Source organism: Canis lupus, chromosome 35 (assembly GCF_003254725.2).
Source record: "Canis lupus dingo isolate Sandy chromosome 35, ASM325472v2, whole genome shotgun sequence".
In the NCBI taxonomy this organism is placed as follows: Eukaryota; Metazoa; Chordata; class Mammalia; order Carnivora; family Canidae; genus Canis; species Canis lupus.
The window spans coordinates 1078008-1099974 of record NC_064277.1 but is presented as its reverse complement, the minus strand read 5'-3'; the positions used below and the strand labels follow the sequence as shown (position 1 = coordinate 1099974).

Sequence of the window (21967 nt, the reverse complement as noted above, 5' to 3'; positions counted from 1 at the left end):
AACTCCATTGACACAGTGCAGCTTCCTTTCCTAATACTGCATTGAGACCATTAGCAATTCTCTGCATCTAAATCAGTTTTCCCTTCCCTGTCCTTAAATTTATGTCTTTCTAGATGTGTAGCTATGGTTCCATTTGATGCCTAAGAGTCACTGGTTCTTTATTTGACAGTGGAAGTACCAGGTTCATGTCTAGACTATTTACATGCAGCCTCCTCACTGTAACACGGGAATATATAATTCACTGTGTTGTTAGGACGATCAAAGGAAACGATGCTTATGGAAATAGTCTGCGAAATATAAAGAACTGAGTATTAAGAATAAAAATAACAGCAAATAATATTTTTGAGCGTTTACTGTATGTTAGAAACTATTAAGTCTTCTCCATGCATTATTTATTTTAATCCTCAGAATATTCCTAGGAGGAAGATATCCTATTGTCCAATAACTGGGAACTTAGATTAAATAACTTCCCAAAGGTTATACAGACAGGTCTAGCAGACTTCTCAGATTGAACCCAGAGCCTGTGCTCTAAGCCACCACTTATTATTACCATCTCCCACTTAGGTAATGCCGTTAGTCATCCCTGCTTTTGCAGACATGTACCCTGGAGAGCTTCATTGCTTCTAGGCATTGTCATCGTCTGTTTTTTTTTGTTTGTTTGTTTTGTTTTGTTTTGTTTTGTTTTTTCCCCAGATCTTCTGTTTCACATTCATTTTGAGGTGTTTGTGTAAAAGATCAGTATAGTTAAACATATATTTTGGGATACAGTACTGACTCAGGATGCCTTCAGCTGTAAGTAACAGAAAATGAAAACTAATTTAAGCTTAAACAAAAAATATTGCTATTTTCTCATAATGTACAAAGTCCTAAGGTGGTGGACTCCATTACTGGTTGAGTCAGTGACCTTGTAATGTCACCAAGGTGTGAGGAATCTTGTTGCTTTGTTCTGCTACACTTAGCGTAAAACTGATTTTCTTTGTGATTGCAGATTGGCTGAAACAATTTCTGGTATTGAAGCAATAATAACACACAATAAGGAATAATATAAGAATCTAATGTTGAAGCAATAATACACAATAATTAATAAAATCCGGTAATGTCTAGAGGCAAAAAGACACTATTTCTTCTTGATTCTCCTTCTTACAAGTATGGAGACCCTTCCCAGAAATGTTCCAGTAGATCTTTCCTCAGACACCACTGGTCAAAACAAGATCATTCAATAGATATATGCAAAGTGGGTATGATAAGCATGATTTGCTTAGGATAATTATTGACTCAGGGAAGGTATGATTGCACTATTGTGTGGGATTGTTTGGTCTGTGGGTGGAGAATGCATGTTGAATCACTAGCCAAGAGTGGACTTAACTGGGTGATTTGAGGCAAAATTGTTTGACTTCTCTCTTAGAGTTTTGTCATTTTTAAAAAAGATTATTTATTTGAGAGAGAGAAGAGAGCATGCACTCGAATGAGGGGAGGGGCCGAGGGAGAGAATCTTCATAAAGACTCCCTGCTGAGCAGGGAACCTACTTGGGTGCTCAGTCCCACAACACACACGGTCATGACCTGAGCCGAAACCAAGAGCTGGCCACTCAACCGACTAAGCCATCCAGGCACCCTGAATTTTGTCATCTTTAATATAATTTCTGTCTTATAAGTCTCAATATTCTTCTTCCAATTTATATTTATTTAGTAAGGTTGGTAAAGGAGTTTTAATGTCTTCAGTGGGAAATCACTGTAAAGTAAACTCTGTCTCGGGTGATTTTGAAGAGATAAGCAGAGCGAGTATTTTGCCCAAGAGATCCACTGCTTTTTAAACTCTGCTTAACTCATTTAGGTGCCTGAAGGAGCTATATGTATAAGAAATAGTAGTGCATGGGAAATAAGATAGTGGTAGGCAGAGAAAGCCTCAGATCGCAGCCTGCTGGGGCTCCCTGGTGGAAGCACATGGCCTGTCCCGGGTCTGCAGTGACTCCTCACTGCCCACACTAATGCCAGAGCTCAATTTCAGGATCGTCGGCCCTCTTCTTCTCACCCTGCCCTGCCAGAGGCGTGGTGCACCCATGATGGAAGAGAGGAGGCTGCGGAGCCTACGGAGGCCTGGCCATGCCCACGTGCTTCTCATATCATCAGGAGACTCCACTGCTAGTAATGTGGCCAGGCCCATGTCTGTTCCCTCTTGGGGAGGAGGGAGATAGGGAGGGACCTGTGGGCTCATGTCCTAGAGCCTTGCCAGATATCAGGTCTTTATCTTGTGATAAGACAGTTCTATTTATATTTGTAAAAATAACAACTCGACACATTGTTAGTGAGATGTTTCCAAAGTATAAGCGTCAGGTGAGTTCTAAGTATGGGAAGTTGTAGGTAGCTACATATTTGCATTATTCAGTATCACAACGTTAAGCATTTTAACTGTTTAGGATTTGACCTTTTTCATATGTACTGTGTATAACCAGGTTTCTTGTTTGTTTTGTTTTTGTGTGTGTTGTTGTTCTCTTTATGTATCTTCAGCTTTCTTGAAGCATAGTTGACAGACAAATTTGTAAGATACTTAAAGTGATTTGATAAATGTATACATCGTGAAAGGATTCCTACCATCAAGTTAACTAAGGCATCTAACACCTCCAGCACCTCACTTCTTTCTTTCTATGTTTCTCTCTCTTTCCTTTTTTTTTTTTTTTTTGGTGGGGGGAAGACATTTAAGTTCTACTCTTTCAGCCGATTTCAATGATAGAATACTGTGTTCCCAACTCTCGTCATTATTTCACATTTGAGACCTTACTCATCTTATGGCTGAGAGTTTGTATCCTTTTACCAACCTTTTACTTCCTCCACCCCGAGCCCCTGCAACCACTTTTGTGCTCTCTGTTTCTAGGAGTTTGACCTTTTTTTTTCCTACCACACATTTTTTTTTTGCAAATCTGGTGAAACGTTTATATTTCTTATATCTAATAAAGGGCTAGTGTAAATTTGCATATTTTATAAGGGGTTAATATTCAAACTACAGAAAGAACGTATACAACTCAGCAGCAAAAAAGAAAAAAACAATCGATTAAAAAATGGGCAGGGGAGCCCGAATAGACATTTTCCAAAAAGGTATATAAATGGCCGCCCGGCATATGGAAAGGTGAAGTCCATGATCATCAGGAAAATGCAAGTCATAACCACACTGAGATATCATCTCACAACTGTGTTAGAAAGACAGTCATAAAATAGTCAAGAGATGACAGATGTTGGCGAAGATGTTTCCTGTGTCCTGTTGGGAGGAATGCAAACTGCTGCAGCCACTGTGGAAAACAGTGGAGATTCCTCAAAAAAATTAAAAATAGGACTACCACGTGATCCAGCAGTTGTACTTCCAGGTGTATATCCAGAGGAAATGGAAACAAGATAGTGAGCTAGCTGCACCCCCATGTTCATTGCCGCCTTATTCACAATAGCCAAGCTGCGGAGACAGCCGAAGTGTCCTGAGTGGATAATGAAGAAGATGCGTGTGTGTAATGGAACGTCATTCAGCCACGGGAAGGAGGATGTCCTGCCAGCATGCAGTGACCTGGAGCTCACCGATCACACAGAAAGACACGTGCAGTTTGTTCGTTTTTAAGTGTGTTGGCCATGATTTAACTACCCTTGCCCCTCCCGCCGCTGGGGCTGTAGTCTCAGTCATCTCACCAACACATATGACTGCTGTGTTTTGGGTTTGTCTGCATTTTGTACTTGTTTCTTTTTCTTGCTGTTATTGTGTCATACATCCTTTCTTGATGTTAATCCCTCTTCACGCTTCTGTCCAGATTATGGGTAGGGAACCACCCAACCGTCATAAACTGCTGGGCTTGAGTGAAGGATAAAGAAGTTCACAGAGTCCCTTTTTGCTGCTTTTTTGGTCAGCTGTATCTTTATTTTTTTATTTACTTACTTTTTTAAGATTTTTATTTGTTTATTCATGAGAGACACAGAGAAGCAGAGACCCAGGCAGAGGGAGAAGCAGGCTCCATGCAGGGAGCCCGATGTGGGACTTGATCCCGGGACCCCAGGGTCACGCCCTGAGCTGAAGGCAGGCGCTCAACCGCTGAGCCCCCAGGAGTCCCTTTAATCTGGGAGTTTGCAGCTGATCCTTGTTAGAAGAGGATTTCACATAGTTGAATAATTCGTCAAGACTGTTTAATAGTAGGGATTTAGTTGGTATCATATGATTCTGTAGTGCTTTTTGGTTTTGTTAAGATTATTTAACTTTTTGAGCAAGCAAAGTGTTAGAACTACACAGAATGCCAGTTCAAATATCAAGTAGAAGTGAAGTTGACAAAAAAGCGGTAGGTATTTCCCCGTGCACTTTTCCGATTCATCCTGCTGTGCTTTCCCGTTTAGGCGCGTGGCCCTTGACGCAGCACTCTGGACAGACCTGGGGGCTGTGGCCTGTGCGTATCCAAAGGAAGCGTTTCTAGCTACTGAGCTAGGGCCCAGCACTTTCCTCAGGCATTTATCCCCCCCCAAAGTTTTAGCTTGGAGGCATGATGTACAAATAAATAAAATGAGAAAAACTTCCAAAGGTGACAGGATTTTATTACTAAGTAAAGTATCAAACCGGCAAGAAGAAGCCAAGCCAAAATAAGCTTCTAAAAATGCAGAGTTCTGCGGGTCCTTCTCGGAGGTTCCGCCTGGTAAGGATGACTAACAAGCCTACAGGACACACGCGCCCCCAAGAAGATTCAGACTCTAGGCTTTTAACCTCGGAAGCCGGTGGGTAATGCTGTGCGATTGGCCTCGTCTGTGAGTCAGTGACCGAGGTGACGCCACTGGGGGCCCGTGACCCCTTGAGGTCTCCTCCGACCTGTCTGTTCCTGTGGTGCTCCTCAGGGCTTTCTTCCCCCCTAATTAACAAAAGAAAACATCATTGTGAGAAAGGCGAGTGTAACAGACCGTGAAGTGGGTCTCTCTCTCGACTGAGGTACTGACCCACTCGATGTTGGATCCTGGATTACGGTGTAGGGTGTACAGAGGAAATCCCAGGAAACGCGAAAGGACGGAGGGAGCCAGGAGCACAGGGACGGGGTGTGCTAGGCTGTGAAAGAGACCCCGGGAGCGGGGCACGACACTAGTGCACGTGGGTGGGAGGATGCTTGGGGCCGTGAGTACCTGATGGGACACAGCAGGCTCCAGGCTCCCTTAGGGGCTGCCCACCGCAATCCACGGAGCTCCATCCCAGAGCGAGGATGCTTTAGGTAAGGACGGAGCCTTGGTGTGCGCCACACTGTGTGGTTTCTTTTTAAATTTTTTTATGATATTTCTTTTTTTTCTTCTTCATTTTTTTTTAAAGTTTAAATTCAAGTTGAATTTGTATAGTGTAGTATTGGTTTTAGGAGTAAAATTTAGTGATTCATCGCTTACATGTCACACCCAGTGTTGATCACAAGTGCCCTCCTTAGTGCCCATGACCCAGTCACCCCGTCCCTCACCCACCTGCCCTCCAGCAACCCTCGGTTTGTTCCCTCTAGTTAAGTCTTTTATGGTGTGCCTCCCTCTCTGTTTTTATATTATTTTATTTTTCCTCCCCTTCCTCTATGTTCATTTGTTTTGCTCCTTAAATATCACGTACAAATAAAATCGTATGGTATGCGTCTTTCTCGGGTTGACCTGACATAGCATAAAACTCCCTAGCTCCATCCGTGTCATTGCAAATGGCCTGATTCCATTCTTTCTGAAGGCCGAGTACTATCCCATTGTGTATGGACACCACATCTTCTTTATCCATTCCTCAGTTGATGACATTTGGGCTCCCTTCACAGTTTGACAATGCTGCCATAAACATTGGGATGCACGTGCCCCTTCTTATCAGCATTTTTAAAGATTATTTATTTATTTATTTATTTGAGAGAAGGAGACAGGGAGAGGGAGAAGCAGGCTCCCCGCTGAGCAGGGACCCCGATGTGGGGCTCCATCCCAGGACCCCGGGATCATGACCTGAGCCGAGGGCAGATGCTCAACCAACTGAGCCACCAGGTGCCTCCTTATCAGCATTTTTGTATCCTTTGGGTAAATACCTAGTAGTGCAATTGCTGGGTCATAGAGAAGCTCTGTTTTTGACTTTCTGAGGAACCTCCATGCTGCTTCCCAGCGTGGCTGCTCCAGTTGGCATTCCCACCAACCTCACTGCTTAGTTTCTGAATTGAGGCCATGTTTGTGGTAATGTGGCATCAAGTGTCTCTCATATGAGAGTAGAAGTCATTGGACCTGCCCACGTCTTCTTGTAGGGTGGTGACAATCCCCACTCCCTCAATCTTAACCTGAATACACTGGGCTGCGGAACAGTACTGTGTCCTGTCCATGCCCGTGAGTTCGGCGTATCCACTGTATGCGGCTGGGAACACACTTCAGTCAGAGGGCACAGCAAGATCAAGGAACGAAGTAAAAATTAGGAGAGTATAATCCCTCTGAAGGTGCTAAAAGCCTCAGTTTGGGGGATTAGAGTAGCCGGAGTGAGTCCTGACAGGTAAGCAGGTTCAAATCATGGACAGACTTGACTCTCTTGGAGACTTGGACTTCCTCCCGCACAGATGAGGGGATGGGGTGTGGGGAGGGCCACGAGCTCATAAGCCCGTACCAGGCTTTGCCCTTGTTCCTTGTGCTCGTGGACTCGGCTGTCTCACTTCCAGCATGGAGCCTGCACTGTGGTTGTATTTAATTATTACTTGAACAAATAAACTGAATGGTTCAGAGGTTGACCATAAAAATGTAGGCAGGAAGGTGAGCTCCAGGTAAGGTATTGCCTGTTATAAGCTTTTCTTGTAATTATTCTAGATATAGACATATAAATATGAGTATTTTACAGTTAGCTCTAATTTTTATCAGTAGGCATCAGTGTTTTTAAAACAACTTTCATATAAGTCTTTAACAAAAAGTGTTTTAACAAACTAATGTCCTTAAACTTCATTGTATCCAAATTCTGATTTTTATCGGTTGAATAGAGAATGATTGCATATTTGTAGATCTAAAGTATCCACTCAGCCTCTTTAAACTCTATAGTGATGTAATTTCTGTGTTTTAATTTCTTATATATATAAAGTTCATATGACAAGAAATCAGCTGCAGTATAGGAGATGTATTTTGTATTCACATGTAAACACAGCCTCCATAATGTGTGGTGTGTAACTGTCACGCTTAGGGTACTGCAGGATGTCTGCTGCCTCATTGTAGCAATAGCACCGAGAGTGTACGCTAAACCTTTCTTTCTCCCTTAGAAGTAAGTTTCCGCAGAAGGACTTAGAAATGCTGTTTCCTGGAATGAGTGCTGATTTCACAAGTGAGAATTTTTCAGCTGCGTGGTATCTTATAGAAAACCATTCAAGCACCAGGTCAGTGGATGTCGGACTAGACTCTGCCTGTTTTCATGGGGATATGCCTAATAGGATCATATGAGACTGGCTTTTAGGTTGGCCTCTGCCGCTTAGGAGTCCTTTGACTTTGGGTGAGCTCATCAATATCTCCGGGTGGCTTTTCCCTCTTCTATGAAATGGTATTATTAATTAGCAGACCCGTATCTTCTGCTCTCTTACTGTTTCTATATGATTCATATTTGTGCAACATATTAAAACTTTGTGGAGCCTCAACTGGGTACCTAAACTGATGTGTCTAAACGTGACTTCCCTCTTTCAAATAACAAGACTTTCAAGTCCTGCTGTAAATTAGCAACATACCTCCTTCCCTAGAACAAAGGAAGATGACTTGACTTGCCTTTTGCAAAGATTTGCCTTAAAATTAGCCGAAAATAGTGAAGGTCATATCTCCAAATTGAAGTGTTCCCTTTTTGTCTGTTAATCACATTTTAACACACACTCTACAAGAGCATGTCTGTAACCTTTTTGCAAGATTGGTTTAAACAATTATATTTAGTAACAGCGTTTGAATAAATGAATGGTTTATTGCTTAAAATTTACATTCTTGAGAAGTCAACTTGTTAAAATACACCTTAGGAGACATTTTTCCTTCACCAGCTAGAATGAAAACCATTAGAAAACGTGAGGAAAATGGGGGAGGGAGGGTAAATCCTGATATATTTTTAAGATTTATTTTTAGAGAAAGAGTGCACCCATGTGCACACGTATGTGTGTGGCAGGAGGGGCACAGGGAGAGAGAGAGAGAGAATCTGGAGCAGACTCTGCTGAGTGCAGAGCCCAAGGCCGGGTTCTTTTTTTTTTTTTAATAATAAATTTATTTTTTATTGGTGTTCAATTTACCAACATACAGAATAACACCCAGTGCTCATCCCGTCAAGTGCCCCCCTCAGTGCCCATCACCCAGTCACCCCCACCCCCCGCCCTCCTCCCCTTCCACCCCCCTAGTTCGTTTCCCAGAGTTAGGAGTCTTCATGTTGTCTCCCTTTTTGATATTTCCTACCCATTTCTTCTCCCTTCCCCTCTATTCCCTGTCACTATTTTTTATATTCCCCAAATGAATGAGAACATATAATGTTTGTCCTTCTCTGATTGACTTATTTCACTCAGCATAATACCCTCCAGTTCCATCCACGTTGAAGCAAAAGGTGGGTATTTGTCGTTTCTAATGGCTGAGGAATATTCCATTGTATACGTAAACCACAGCTTCTTTATCCATTCATCTGTCGATGGACACCGAGGCTCCTTCCACAGTTTGGCTGTTGTGGACATTGCTGCTATAAACATCGGGGTGCAGGTGTCCCGGCGTTTCACTGCATCTGTATCTTTGGGGTAAATCCCCAGCAGTGCAATTGCTGGGTTGTAGTCAAGACCAGGTTCTATCTCACAACCTTGAGAACTTGACTGGAGCAAGAGCCAGGTGCTTAAGTAAGTGGCTGAGCCACCCAGGTGCCCCAGTTGTGACACATTTTTAAGATCAGTGTCGAATCTTTCATTGCAAAAGAAGATGGTTCTAATTTTACATTGTGGATGTGCTGTTTCTATTACCGTGAGTCAGAACTGATCTCTGCTTTCTGTGTAGGACTATCCTGACACTGAGGAATAGATTCAGAGCTTTATAGCCAGATTTTGTTAGCTTACCTGAAAATAAAATTTCTGAAATGTAGACACCCATCAGTTTTTCTCTGTTCGAGATATAGGGAAGAAATATTTTTGTCTTTTTATGTATTTAAATTGTGAATTGACCCCCAAGTAATTTCACTGTTAATGACAGAGGACTGAGTCCTGATGTGGTGAATAATGGCATGCTTAATTTACACGTGGAATACGGAAATGAGCTTATGGAGCAGTTCTGCCTTAGGTAACCGAGATAACCCCTGCACTGATGTAGGTCTGCCCCTCGGGGATGTCAAATTCAAGACTCCTTACCTGGCGAATCGTACATATGACGTCTATTGCTTATAGAAATACTCACGTGTGTTTACTTCTTAGGGATCTGACATATTTGAAATGACCATTTGAGGGCTACAAATCTGTTTTATAGTTGCAGTAATTTTGTCATTCATAATAAAGAGAAGATTTAGATTTAGATGTAGGGAAGAATTTGAAAGCTTTTTGTTTTCATCTGGTTACGTATTATATCAGTGTGTGAGTTCCTTAACTTAGGCCTCAGTGTTTTGCATTTCATGCATTGTCTTAATTCTTTTTTGCTTTCTAGGAGTCTCAAACTTTTGGGTTCTTAATTTCATTTCAGTTTTGAGCAGCTGAAAATGGCAGTCACCAACCTGAAGAGACAGGCTAACAAGAAGAGCGAAGGCAGCCTGGCGTATGTGAAAGGAGGTCTCAGTACTTTCTTTGAAGCCCAGGATGCCCTCTCAGGTAAGGTGACCCTCAGAACCAGCTGCTGGGGCTTCCCCGCGGAAACCCGACACTGTGCTTGCAGAGTGTTTACAGGCTGTGACATTCAGTCTGTATTTATAAGAGTAGAGATCTAAAATGTGCCATAAATATTTGTTGCAGACCAGGCTGGAATGTCTTTGAAGGCTTGATACTTTAAATATTTGTCTCTGAGGCTTTTGTTGACCCATTGTCCATATGTGAAATAGGAGACTACTTAGCCTCTCCATGATGCCCAACCTCCTGGGCTGATAAGAAACTAAACCCCGATAGGTAAAATTCTAGAATTTAAAAAATCCTTTTGTAGCCCAGCCATCAATATCTTGCATGTGTGACTAATTCTGTATCTGTGATCCCTTTAGTGTGTTTGTTCAGTTTGGAAAGGACTGACTGATAATAATGTGTTATTCTTTTTAGGTATCATCCCATGGGCCCCCTGTATAATAGTGAAGTGTCCACCATCCATGTCGTCATCTTTATATAGGAAAGAAATTATATTAAATAGAAATAGCACAGCTTCAGACATTTCAGGGAAAGATGTGGTGTAGGTATTTTTTTTCCTCCTAAAATTACCTTTAATTAATAGAAATCAAATTAGTGTTTAGTAAAAAGTAAAATATATTAATAAAAGCCTAATTATTTTTAAAAACAGAAATACCTATAACTAAGTCCATCTGTATCTATCTTTCCATCTATACCTGTAACTTTAAGGGTAGACTAAGAGGCTACACTTTTCTTCAGTAGGACTTAATTATTATTATTATTTTTTACTTTGTATTCTCAAAAGTATAGATGTCCTTTTATTGTTTTCAAAGCCCTCTCCTCCCAAGCCCACAAGCATGGTGGACTCCATCTGATACAGCTCTTTTCTTGCCAGGTAGAAGTTAGGTTTCTGAAGGAGTAAACTGTGAACACCTAGGAGGGAACAGAGAAAGTAGGTAGTTTTCTTTGGTAAACTCTGTGCCCTACCCTTTTTGAAGTGACACTTTTCTTTCTTTCTTTGTGCTTATTGATATTCTAAGTTGTCAAAGTCACTATGTTAACAATAGGAACCTGAACGTATATGCACAGAGTTTAACGTTATCAAATAGAATTAAGTCCTTAATTCCCTAGTAGCTATGCAAATGATAAATTTGCCATGTGTGATTAGCATTTCCCAGAAATTATCATAACTTAAAATTATTTCACTTAATAAAAATATACGCTTGACTTTTTTCTCCATTCTCTTTTTTTTTTTTTGACATATGTATTTGTATACACATGTATATTTTTTCCTGGTTTTAGTTTTATAAATAGCTTCAATCCTGGTAGATTTCAAGAAGTCTTATTTGGCACATTAAAGTTAGGTGTCTCATTTCTCACATTTGCCCTAGAAGCATATTGGCAACTTAACATTTAACAAAGATAATTCTGACCATCTGCTTAATCACATAAGCAGGTGACTCTATGACATATAGAAAGTGATTTTAATAATAAATTCAAAAAGTTCAGATACACACATATCTCGCTTTTTCTATGTTTTGATGTAAATGAAATGTATATTACATAAAACAGTAAACAGATAAATAATAAGCAAAGACTATTTGTAATCCCATTGTAGAGATAATGACATAACCTTTGATGTATTTTCTTTTGATCTTTTTGTCTAATTGTCTAATATAATCATATTCTTTTAAACCTTTAGAAATTTTTATTTTGGCCTCTCTCTTATAAGCAACAAGTGGTAGGATTTTTATATTTTTTTTACTATTTTAATAGAAGAATTTAAGCCATGTACATTTATTGTAACTGACACCTTTGTTCTTTTGTTTTATTCTGTATTTTTGCTTTTCATTTTTCCCTTTGTGCTATATAGACCATATTGGTTGCAAATCTTCCAGATTTGGAAGAAATGTTTTAAATGTTTTAAAGTAGGTTGTCTTTTGACTCCTGTTGTGTATGTCAACAGTTTAGGACATATTTATTTCTTATGCTCCTTCCTTTTTCCTCATCTTAAACTGAAATTATAGACCTGTCTTTTTATTTTAGCTTTTCTTTTGCATTTCATTATGTTTTTAGATTTATTTTTTCTTTTGCAGTTAATTTTATGACATATTTACCATAATTAAAATTTACTATGTATTCACATAAATTTAATTGGCTTTAATTTTTATTGCCAGTCATTTTATATTTCATCTTTTCTATCTTTGGATATTTTGGTTTGATCAGTGGGATATATATTTTGTGCTAGAGCTTTTGAATTCTTGCATGTCTGGAAATGTCTCTTACTTTCATACATAAACAACCTCTTGGCTAGAAGAGAATTATTTTCTGAATTGATTTATTTAGTATCTTTTAGTGTTAGAGAAAAATCCTGAGCCAGTGTAATTTTTTATTACTTATAGAGGGATTGATTGTTTTTCTCTCTCCCAAAATGTTTCTAAGATTGATTTGTTTAGACTTGAATCTTAAAAAAAAAAAAATCTTTTCAGGATATTTTAGAATGTAGGTCTTATCTTCATTTTAGAATGTCGGCCTATTCATTTTTCCCAATACTTGATAAGTTTTTAGAATCTGTAGACTCATATCTTCAGTTTTTAACACTTTGTTATATCGGATACCACTTATGGTTTGTTTTTGAATGTCCTTGTATAAAAGCATTACTCCTTTCTTTCTGCTCTCCTGTGTGGTACCCGGCACTTTTCTTTTTTTCAGTACACTGATGAGTTGCCCAGTAGTAGTATGACCCAACTAGTTTCCTTCTGTTTCCTGCTCTACTGGGTGTTGGGAAATGTGGTCTCGAAATCGTTGTAAAGGGAAAGGAGTTGTTAGAGGTAAGAAAAATGGGGGAGCAGAATTACAGTCTTGAAGATAGGAAAAAAATTAGATGTTCCTTGTCAGAATTAGGCTAAATAGAGATGACGGTGTATAAATAAACATCTTTCTCTGCCCTTTTTGATATCATCTGTGTTCTCTGGTTAAGTGGACTATTTCATATGCATCCAAGGGTGTTTTTCTGTCCATCCCAGTCCAGTAGACAGTGTGGCTTTTATGTACCTTTAAGCTTTTATGCTGTTGTCAGTTTGTTTTTTCCTGTGTGTAGCCATAACTATTTTATTTAGGACTCGGTAGATGTGCCTGGCTTAGCTTACCTGCCACTGTGTGTTTATTGTCGTTTTTACTTTATCCCGCAAAAATATGCCCAGCAATTTGTGTTCCTTCTCCATGGCAGTCCCTCTGCCTTCATCCCTTGAAATCTTCAGAGCCGTAGTTTCTTATCAGTTGCTGTTCACACCAGCTCTCACAGGCCGCGGTGATGTTTGTGGAGCTTTTCGTATCCTAAGAAGCCTTCACTTCCTCGGTGCCTTCTGATCACCACCTTTGTTTGGTGATCATTTCCCTGAGTGCTCCTTGAGCTTGTCACCTATCCAGTCTCTTGTGTTTTTGTTATTGCAAGTCCAGCATTATCACTTCTTTGACAACAATTATGGACTGAAACTGCATGAATTACATTTATTTATGTTGTACTAAGGAATACCTGAGTAAAGAGGCCAAAACAGAGTAACATATGTTGCTGAATACACGACCGACCTTTCCTCCCATGTTGCTTTTATTGCTGCTACTAGAGGCAGTGTAAGCCACAGCTGATGTTTTGGCACACTCTGTTGTTAGTGTCTATTGATATATGAAGGTTATTTAGGCAGGTAAGGTTATCAAGGATCCTGTTATCTAAGTGAGAGTCCTTTATACCTGTTAGCCTTCTATGTTAATAGTTGTAATTATTGTATTATTATTTTTACTATCTTTTTCCCCCATATAACTGAGGGAAGAAAGGTCTCATAGATTACCTAATCTATTTAAAAGTTTTTATATAATTTAGTCACTCATAAAAATTTGGTAGAATAAGAAGTAGAAACTAAATGTTTGAAAAGCTCTTTACAAATGTAAATTTTTAAGACATCTCATTGTAACTCTTGTTACTCTTCTGTTTTAGTGAGTATTATCCTTAGAGGTTGGCCTGTGGGCCAGATTAGGCCACGGCCCATCTCTGTACAGGCCAGGAGTTAAAGATGGCTTTTCAAGGTTTGTTTGAAAAAAAAAAAAAAAAAAAAGAAGAGAGAGAGAGAGAGCGAGAGAGACAGAAAGAAGGAGAAGGAGAATATGTAACAGAGGCCCTATGTGGCCCAGGAAGTCTGAAATATTTACTTTGTGGTTCATTATAGAAACAGTTTGCTAGTCTCTGACCTAGTTTGAATATTCCTGTGTCTTAGAGGCTAGTAGTGATTTGGAGTCGATAGATCACAGTCTACCTGACATAAATCCTTACAGACGTTGCCTGTGTACTCCCATCATTACTTAGTGCCTCAGTCATATATAAATGTATACATGAATTTACATAAATACATAAATTTATACACAAATGCCATTATTTAGACAAATACTGTGAATTTTTTCATTGAAATCTGCGGATTTGATGTCCACATTTAATTAGACAGTTAATAAAACAATTTCAGGGGATCAATAGGCAGTCTTTCTAGACTGATTTTTTTCTTTGAATAGAACTTTTATACACTTTCTTTGTTTCCCAAATACAATTTTATGGTGTTCAACTCCTTCACATATTTAAGTTTTAATAGATTAGAAACAATAACAAACCTGTGATCATGTACCAAGTTGCTTATTGAGTTATACTATTTAAAAATGTTTTCAGAGAAAATAAGAGGTCAAGTGAACCAGACATTGGTTATTTGGTTTAATTTTCTGGAAAATAGGATTGCCTTTATCAGATCCCAGTGTCTCTTAGTCCTCATGCTTGGCTGACAGCTTGACAGTGGCTCTGCTGTGGTGGAGATGGGCGGCAGGAAGCTGCTTTGTCAGCAAAACAGAGCTGTAAACTGAGCCGGGGGGAGCCAGGCTTACCTCGTTTTGACCTGCTGATCAGTGATGGGTTTTGTCAGCAACAGAAATGTGGCTGCATGATTTCCTTTAATGGTTTTTGCTTAGCAGTATTTGACGCACGGCTAATATGAGATGCAATGTCTTCTTCCATGGAAGAACCGTATGCTGTGCCCCCTTAATAAAGTGGAATGTGTGCCACATGTTCTTTTGCGACAAGATTGCCAGAAAATTACACCAGCGTTTAAATGAATAGTGTGAGCAGTGTTTTTAGGTTAGCTTTTTTATATTTGGGCATTTTTATCTCCTTTTTTTTTTAAGGATAAGGAAGTTCTTTTCCATTTAACTTAACAAGTTAAAGTAAGTTTAGGTTTTGATATGCAGAAATACTTCATGTCACCCTCACCACATAATCCAAATTTGAAACATTAAATAAATAACTTTCTTTTCACTCCTGAATCAACCAAGACAGTTAAGAATATACTAGCTGTTTTTTTCCCCCCCAAATGTATTTCTTTTTCTTTCTTTGGATGTGTTTCTCTAACAGAGAAGCAGTCTGTTTATAAATTTCAAACAAAATTTGAAATTGCTTTATAAAAAAGATGTTTTAAAAGGGCAGGATCAAAATTAGAAAATAATTAAAAGAAGCAGAGAAGTAGATGTTATTATGCATTGAGAATATTTTTATAGTGCATTTGAGCACTGAATTTGACCCAGAATTTTCTAATCAGTGACTCAAAGGAAACAAATCAAATTGTGATTGATTGAATAAAACAAAACTTTTTTTTTTTTTTTTTCACCTAAGCAGACCCTCCCTCTCTTCCCTGCAATAAATCTACCACTCGTGACTGGTGGGTTGACACAGAACCTATATAATCCTTTTAAGAAGAGTTTGACATTCTCTTTGAAGGTCGGAGAATAGCTACTATCAGAGTTATGTTCATTTCATTGTACTGGCTCTGAAGCCCATGCAGTTACATACCTTATGTCTGAATTTTTGCTAATGGAAGTTACATGAAAGAATAAAATCCCGGGTATTTAGCAGCTCTTACAGTAAGTCTGTTATTTCCATTCTACGGATGTGAGAACTGGCTTAGACGGGCTAAGTTGCCTGCCTTTGTATTATAGGCAGTATGGGGGGGAAGGTTTTCGTCCTGGGATCAGACAACTTGAGTTCAGATTCGGGGTCTGGCTCTGTGACTTTGGTCAACTTATTTAATTTCACTGAGCCATGGGTGTCTCATCTGTGAAACAAATAATATTAGAACGTGTATCTTTGACTTCTTACCAGATGAGCGATATGCATTAGAAATTTATCATTGTGCTCAATTATGATCATGGCTCGATTAGAGTTTGCTTTGTTAATTTTATTATTTTTATTGTATCAGAGTTTGGAATTTGAAAGTGTATTTGGTCATTTCATTTTGCAAATTGTCTTAGTGTTTCACCTCTATTTGCTCTATTTAAAACCTACCCTACACGAGGTAAAACCTTTTTTAAAATATGAATTATTACATGATTTTTAATATTTATCAGAACCATGCAGGCATATCAATAAGAGCAAAAAACTCCAATGTAATTTGTAGATCCATACATTGATATATTGGTAGATGTTACTGTATAGTTCTTGAGAAATTCCAGGGATATAATAATAGGAATAGAACGTGGATAATACGTATTTTGCCATGTTGTGTCCAAGGCTGAAATGAGATATTTTGAGGTTGGTAGACTTCAAATACTAGTATTTCTATTTTGCAGATGGTAAAAGTGAGAAATAAAAATGACTTTCCTGCAGCCAAATACCAAAGATATTAATTACTTGAAGTTTCACTTTTCTTTTTTAATTTAACTGTTTTTACCATTCAACCTTGATGAGCCTCAGATGATTAAGTGTATGTATTCGGTACTATTTTAATAGTATTAATCTATGAGTAACTTAGACTGGTGTCTGCTGTTACTTTGCAGAGTTTTCTGCATGTTTGTGCTCCTTTCCAGCAGTGAAAATAATATGACCATTTTTAAAAGTTGTTTAAAAATGTCATTTTGATGTAATGTGTTCCCACCCACTAAAATAGCCCACACTTTAACAAGATGTTTTTTCTAGCTATCCATCAAAAACTAGAAGCGGATGGAACGGAAAAAGTAGAAGGATCCATGACGCAAAAACTGGAGAATGTTCTGAACAGTAAGTTTTGTCCTACGACCCAAAGCTATTTATGGACTTTATAATGAGCTTTAACATAGTTCTTGGACCTGCTTTCACAGAATGGTCATTGAGTTGCATTTTAATATTTATTTCTAAATAGTAATGATTTAATAAATATAAAGGGGAATGAAAACATTGAAAATGAACATTCTATTTTGTTTGCATTTTATTTATAAGACGTCATAATTTGAAAATAAGCCAGTATGCTTCCTAAGAAGTGAAACTTGCTGCCATAAAAGAGACGAGTACATAAACAGCGTTATCAGGGAGAAAAGTTCTAAAGCAGGAGCCAGGGTTGCCGTTGACCAGAACCCGGAAACACATCTTTGTGTATCTAAGAGTGTCACAGCAAATAGCATCAGCTACTAGAATGACAAATACTTACATACCGTTGATTTACCTGAATCCTCTTTTACCCAAAGTGAGTTTAAGGCAGCTTCACCTTTAAGAATGTAGCTAACTCTGAGACATTTTGTAAAAATTGTATGCCAAAAACAAAACAAAACAAAACAAAAAAAACTGGTACATACAGAGTTTGGGGTCCCATCCACTTCCCCGTGTATCTTTTTATTTATTGATTTCTTCCCCTGACATCCTAGCTCCCAGCTACTCATCCTGATGGTCTGGAAGAAACTCATCAGATGAATGAAGCCCTATTATAATACTAGCAGCTTAAAAGTATATTATCCTCTTTCACTTATATAGTAAACATTTGACAAAGAGCAGTAATGCCCAGAGGAATCTCCTTGTTTTATTTATTTTATTTATTTTATTTTATTTTATTTATTTTATTTATTTTATTTATTTTATTTTATTTTATTTTATTATTATTTTTTAATCTCCTTGGTTTTAAATATAAGTATAACAAATGATGTCTCCATGAAACAGGGTTAAGAATAGCTGAAGCATTTAAGAACTCTTTTATCACATCTATAGTGATTCTGTGAATCCAGGATTGTGATACTGAATTAGTTTTGGACGTCTAGCTCGACTTACTTGTATGATAACTTTCTGAACTTTTTTGGGGCAGTAAATATCTATTTTTAAAGCCCAGGGATCCCTGATACAGTATTTTCTGGAAAGAAAATACTTTCATTTGATGTAGGTGTTCCTTGGTAGTAGAATTAAGTATTTTGATTTCATCTTAAATTTATGAGTTTAACAGCACTTTAAATATTTTTCCCGAGACGCCTGGGTGGCTCAGTGGTTGAGCGTCTGCCTTCGGCCCAGGGCGTGACCCCGGGGTCCTGGGATCGAGTCCCACATCGGGCTCCCTGCGTGGAGCCTGCTTCTCCCTCGGCCTGCGTCTCTGCCTCTCTCTGTGTGTGTCTCAAGAATAAATAAATAGAATCTTTTAAAAAAAAATTTTTTTTCCCTTGGTGGTAGTGGTGGGGGAGGTTGTGGTTGTTGTTATTTTGCCTTGAGACTTTGCCTTGTTTTTGTCTGAGAACCAAGTCACCAGCTTAGGTGAAATTAATATATTCTGAATTCAACCCAAAGAAACCTTTATTAAAGCTGTTTCTGTATTAGCATAGTCAGCCATTATAAGGTCTTGGAAAGATGTTTCTACTCAGGGATGCTATTTTTGCTGGAGAAATTGTCATCAAACTATGGATATCTATAAAAAATGATATTATTTCAGTTACTTTTAAAAAGTGGTTTGTAAGCACAAGCTGATATTGTAATTATATCATTGTATCAGTAAAAGAAAATAGACACTCAGATTTGGAAAAAAATTAAGATCTGTTTCATGTGTTAGATTTGGCATAGCGTGTTAACATATTTTTTTCTTTTAAGGAGTAGTTTAGGAAATCCTCCCTTGGGACTTGTGGTATAAAATTTGTAAGGGAAATTATCTTCTTTTCCTTTATAACCGCAGACTTTATCTAGAAATGTGTCATTTTAACTTTATTGCAGTTTGGTTTTCTTGGATAAATAGTTGGGGTTAATTAGTCATTTCTTTATGACACTCTCCTTTAGGACTTATTGGTATAAAATTTTTTCTTAAAAGATGTTCCTTTGTAACACTTTCTTTTTTTCTGGAAAATTTTTTTTATGAACTCGGTATTGCTGTTTGCTATCTCAGGATAAAGTTTTGCTAATTCAGGACAACATGCCAAACATTTACTTAAGACTGGCTGTGAAAGGTACCATGTTTGGTTTAGTGAGAGATGTAAAAATGGGAGACACGTAGCTCCAGCCCTGTACGTGTGTCCTCTGTCCAGGTGTGTGTATCATAGCTCAGAAGCTGGAGAAACAGAAAAAAAAATTAGAGAGGGGCACGTGGTGTCTCAGGGTCGGACACTTGGTTTCAGCTCAGGTCATGGTGTCAGGGTCTTGAGATTGAGCCCCTGTCGGGCTGTGTGCTGAGCGCGGAGCCTGCTTGACGCTCTCTCTTCTTCCCCATCTGACCCTCCCCAGCCCAGCTCGTGCACATGCTCTCTCTCCAAAAAAAATTATAGAAATATTGGGGATCCCTGGGTGGCTCAGTGGTTTGGCGCCTGCCTTTGGCCCAGGGCGTGATTCTGGAGACCCTAGGATCGAATCCCACGTCGGGCTCCCAGTGCATGGAGCCTGCTTCTCCCTCTGCCTGTGTCTCTGCCTCTCTCTCTCTCTCTCTGTCTATCATGAATAAATAAATAAAATCTTAAAAAAATTTTTATAGAAATACTATGGGAAATGTAACATTTTTTTTGAAAGGAAGACAAGAATAGATGAGTATGAATATAGTTTAGTTTGCTTAGATTATTAGGACTGCTTTAGTCTTATACGTGATTACACACCAATTTGTATGCTTTTTTCTGAGTTATTTTAAATGAAAGTTTTCAGAATTCAAAAGGGCAACCTTTTTCACTTTAAGCTTCTAAAGGTAATGTTGGCTGTAAGAAACACTATTTTATTCAGAATGTATCAATATTGATGCCTTTCATTGAAATTTTTTTTCTTTTCCTTGACGTGTATTTTTTTAGATTTGCTTATGATGAACCTAACAATTCCTTCTTGGTTTCAAACCAGGGATGAAGGGTGACTATTAATTTATATCAAATTCACATATCCAACTTTAGGTCTTTACTTATTCCAAGAGTATAGGACAGTGCTCTCCAATAGAACTTCTGTGATTGTAGTTACTGAGCGCTTAAAATGTAGCTATATTGCTGAGGAATTGACTTTTTAATTTTTATTTAATTTTAATAAATTTAACTTTAAATTGAAATAGTCCCGTGTGGCTAGTGGCTACATATTAGACAGTGCAGGTATAGACAATGTTATAGAAGTATTTATAGTAGCAGCTGTGATGGTTAGTAGCTAAAACTTTTGCAGTGCTTGCTAAGGGTCAGGTGTTGCTATAAACATTCTCTATGTATTTAGTTCTCTGTGCGATTTGTGCACATTTTTTTTTTAAGATTTTATTTATTTATTCATGAGAGATACACAGAGAGAGAGAGAGGCAGAGACACAGGCGGAGGGAGAAGCAGGCTCCACGCAGGGAGCCCAATGTGGGACTTGATCCCGGGACTTCAGGATCAGGCCCTGGGCTGAAGGCGGCGCTAAACCGCTGAGCCACCCGGGCTGCCCTGTATCTATTTTTTTTTTTTTTAAGTAGACTCCACACCCAGCATGCAGAGCCTAACTCTACATAACCCCATTATTTCCATTTTATTGATGAAAAAACTGAAGCTCAGAAAGATTAAATGAGTTATCTAAAGTCATATAAGTAGTAAGTGGCAGAGCTACTTTACATATAAAGGGATTTATATCTGGAAATCTGGCTTCAAATCTTTTTTTAAACCAACAGAGCTTGCTGTGCATGGTTTTGATAGGCATGAATTTCAATCACCACAGTTGGGTTAAATGCACCTGTCTCCCAGCAGCACAGTTCAGATTTCCATTATCATAGTATATTTGTCATAACTGGATAAAGTACAGAAGTGGTTGCTAGTTGTTCAGTCCACAGATCACTCCATAAATAACAGGTGTGAAAGATGATCAATGAGCAATTACCTATTTTTCTTCAGAATTTGTCTGTGACTATCGCTGTTCATGCACAGACAACAGATCATATCGTTGTGTGGACTCCTTGTCCCCCAGACATAAACTCGGATGGCTCTTTGTAGAAATGGATAACCAAGGGAGGGGATTGACCTGTAAAGATGAAAGTGCATTTTTTTAAAAAGATTTTATTTATTCATGAGAGACACAGAGAGGGAGAGGCAGAGACACAGGCAGAGGGAGAAGCAGGCTCCATGCAGGGAGCCCAACATGGGACTCGATCCCGGGACCCCGGGGTCACCACCTGGGCTGAAGGCAGATGCTCAACCAGTGAGCCACGCAGGCGTCCCATGAAAGTGCATTTTATTTTATTTTATTTTATTTTATTTTATTTTATTTATTTTTTAAGAGTTTATGTATTTATTCATGAGAGACACAGAGAGAGAGGCAGAGACACAGGCAGAGGGAGAAGCAGGCTCCATGCAGGGAGCCTGATGTGGGACTCGATCCCAGGACCCCGGGATCATGAGCTGAGCCAAATGCAAATGCTCAACCGCTGAGCCACCCAGGTGCCCCAGTGCATTTTTTTTTTAAACAGTAATAATAGTGAAGTTCAAATATACCCTGATTGGAGTTACAGACAGTTGGGATGGAGCAGACAATTGGGATGTGGGCACTGCTGCTGGTCAAGAGGCTGGAGTCGTGCAGCCAGAGGAACCCGATAAAGGTGAATTTATCAATGGAAATGAGGAAAGTAGAAGAAAAGGATGAAGACATCCTAGAGGAAGTGGTGCTGAAAACAGTGCTCAGAAACAATCCATGACATTCAGAGTACAATGGATAAACTTAGAAAGGAGTATGATTATTTGTCAAAGTATAAAAAATATGCTGATACATACTGCAAATTTTATGGTGAATAAAAGCAAGCAATCTTGATAATTTTTTACAAAGAAATAGAACACTTGAGTTTTCAATGTTCTAATACTCTAAATCATCATAGTTTATTAATATTGGTTTTACTGTTGTTTTCAGTTTCTTACTGCCAATAGTAAGCAGATATTTAATGTTGCAACAAAGATTTTTAAGTCACAGAACAATGGTGATTTTCTCATTT

The 21967-nt window shown here is 38.6% G+C and overlaps 1 protein-coding gene across 8 annotated transcripts in view; it reads left to right on the top strand.

Annotated features, from left to right (window-relative positions):
* The window catches only part of EXOC2 (exocyst complex component 2), a 225168-nt gene that overhangs the window by 66637 nt on the left and 136564 nt on the right, over positions 1 to 21967 (top strand). For 6 of the 8 annotated variants that reach the window (XM_049105968.1, XM_025446323.3, XM_049105962.1 and 3 more), the window contains exons 5-7: positions 7233 to 7346; positions 9640 to 9764; positions 16762 to 16842. In XM_049105968.1, the coding sequence (XP_048961925.1) occupies positions 7233 to 7346; positions 9640 to 9764; positions 16762 to 16842 (320 nt within the window). The remainder of the gene's footprint in view (positions 1 to 7232; positions 7347 to 9639; positions 9765 to 16761; positions 16843 to 21967) is intronic. The other 2 variants (XM_049105966.1, XM_049105967.1) reach the window with 2 other exon arrangements.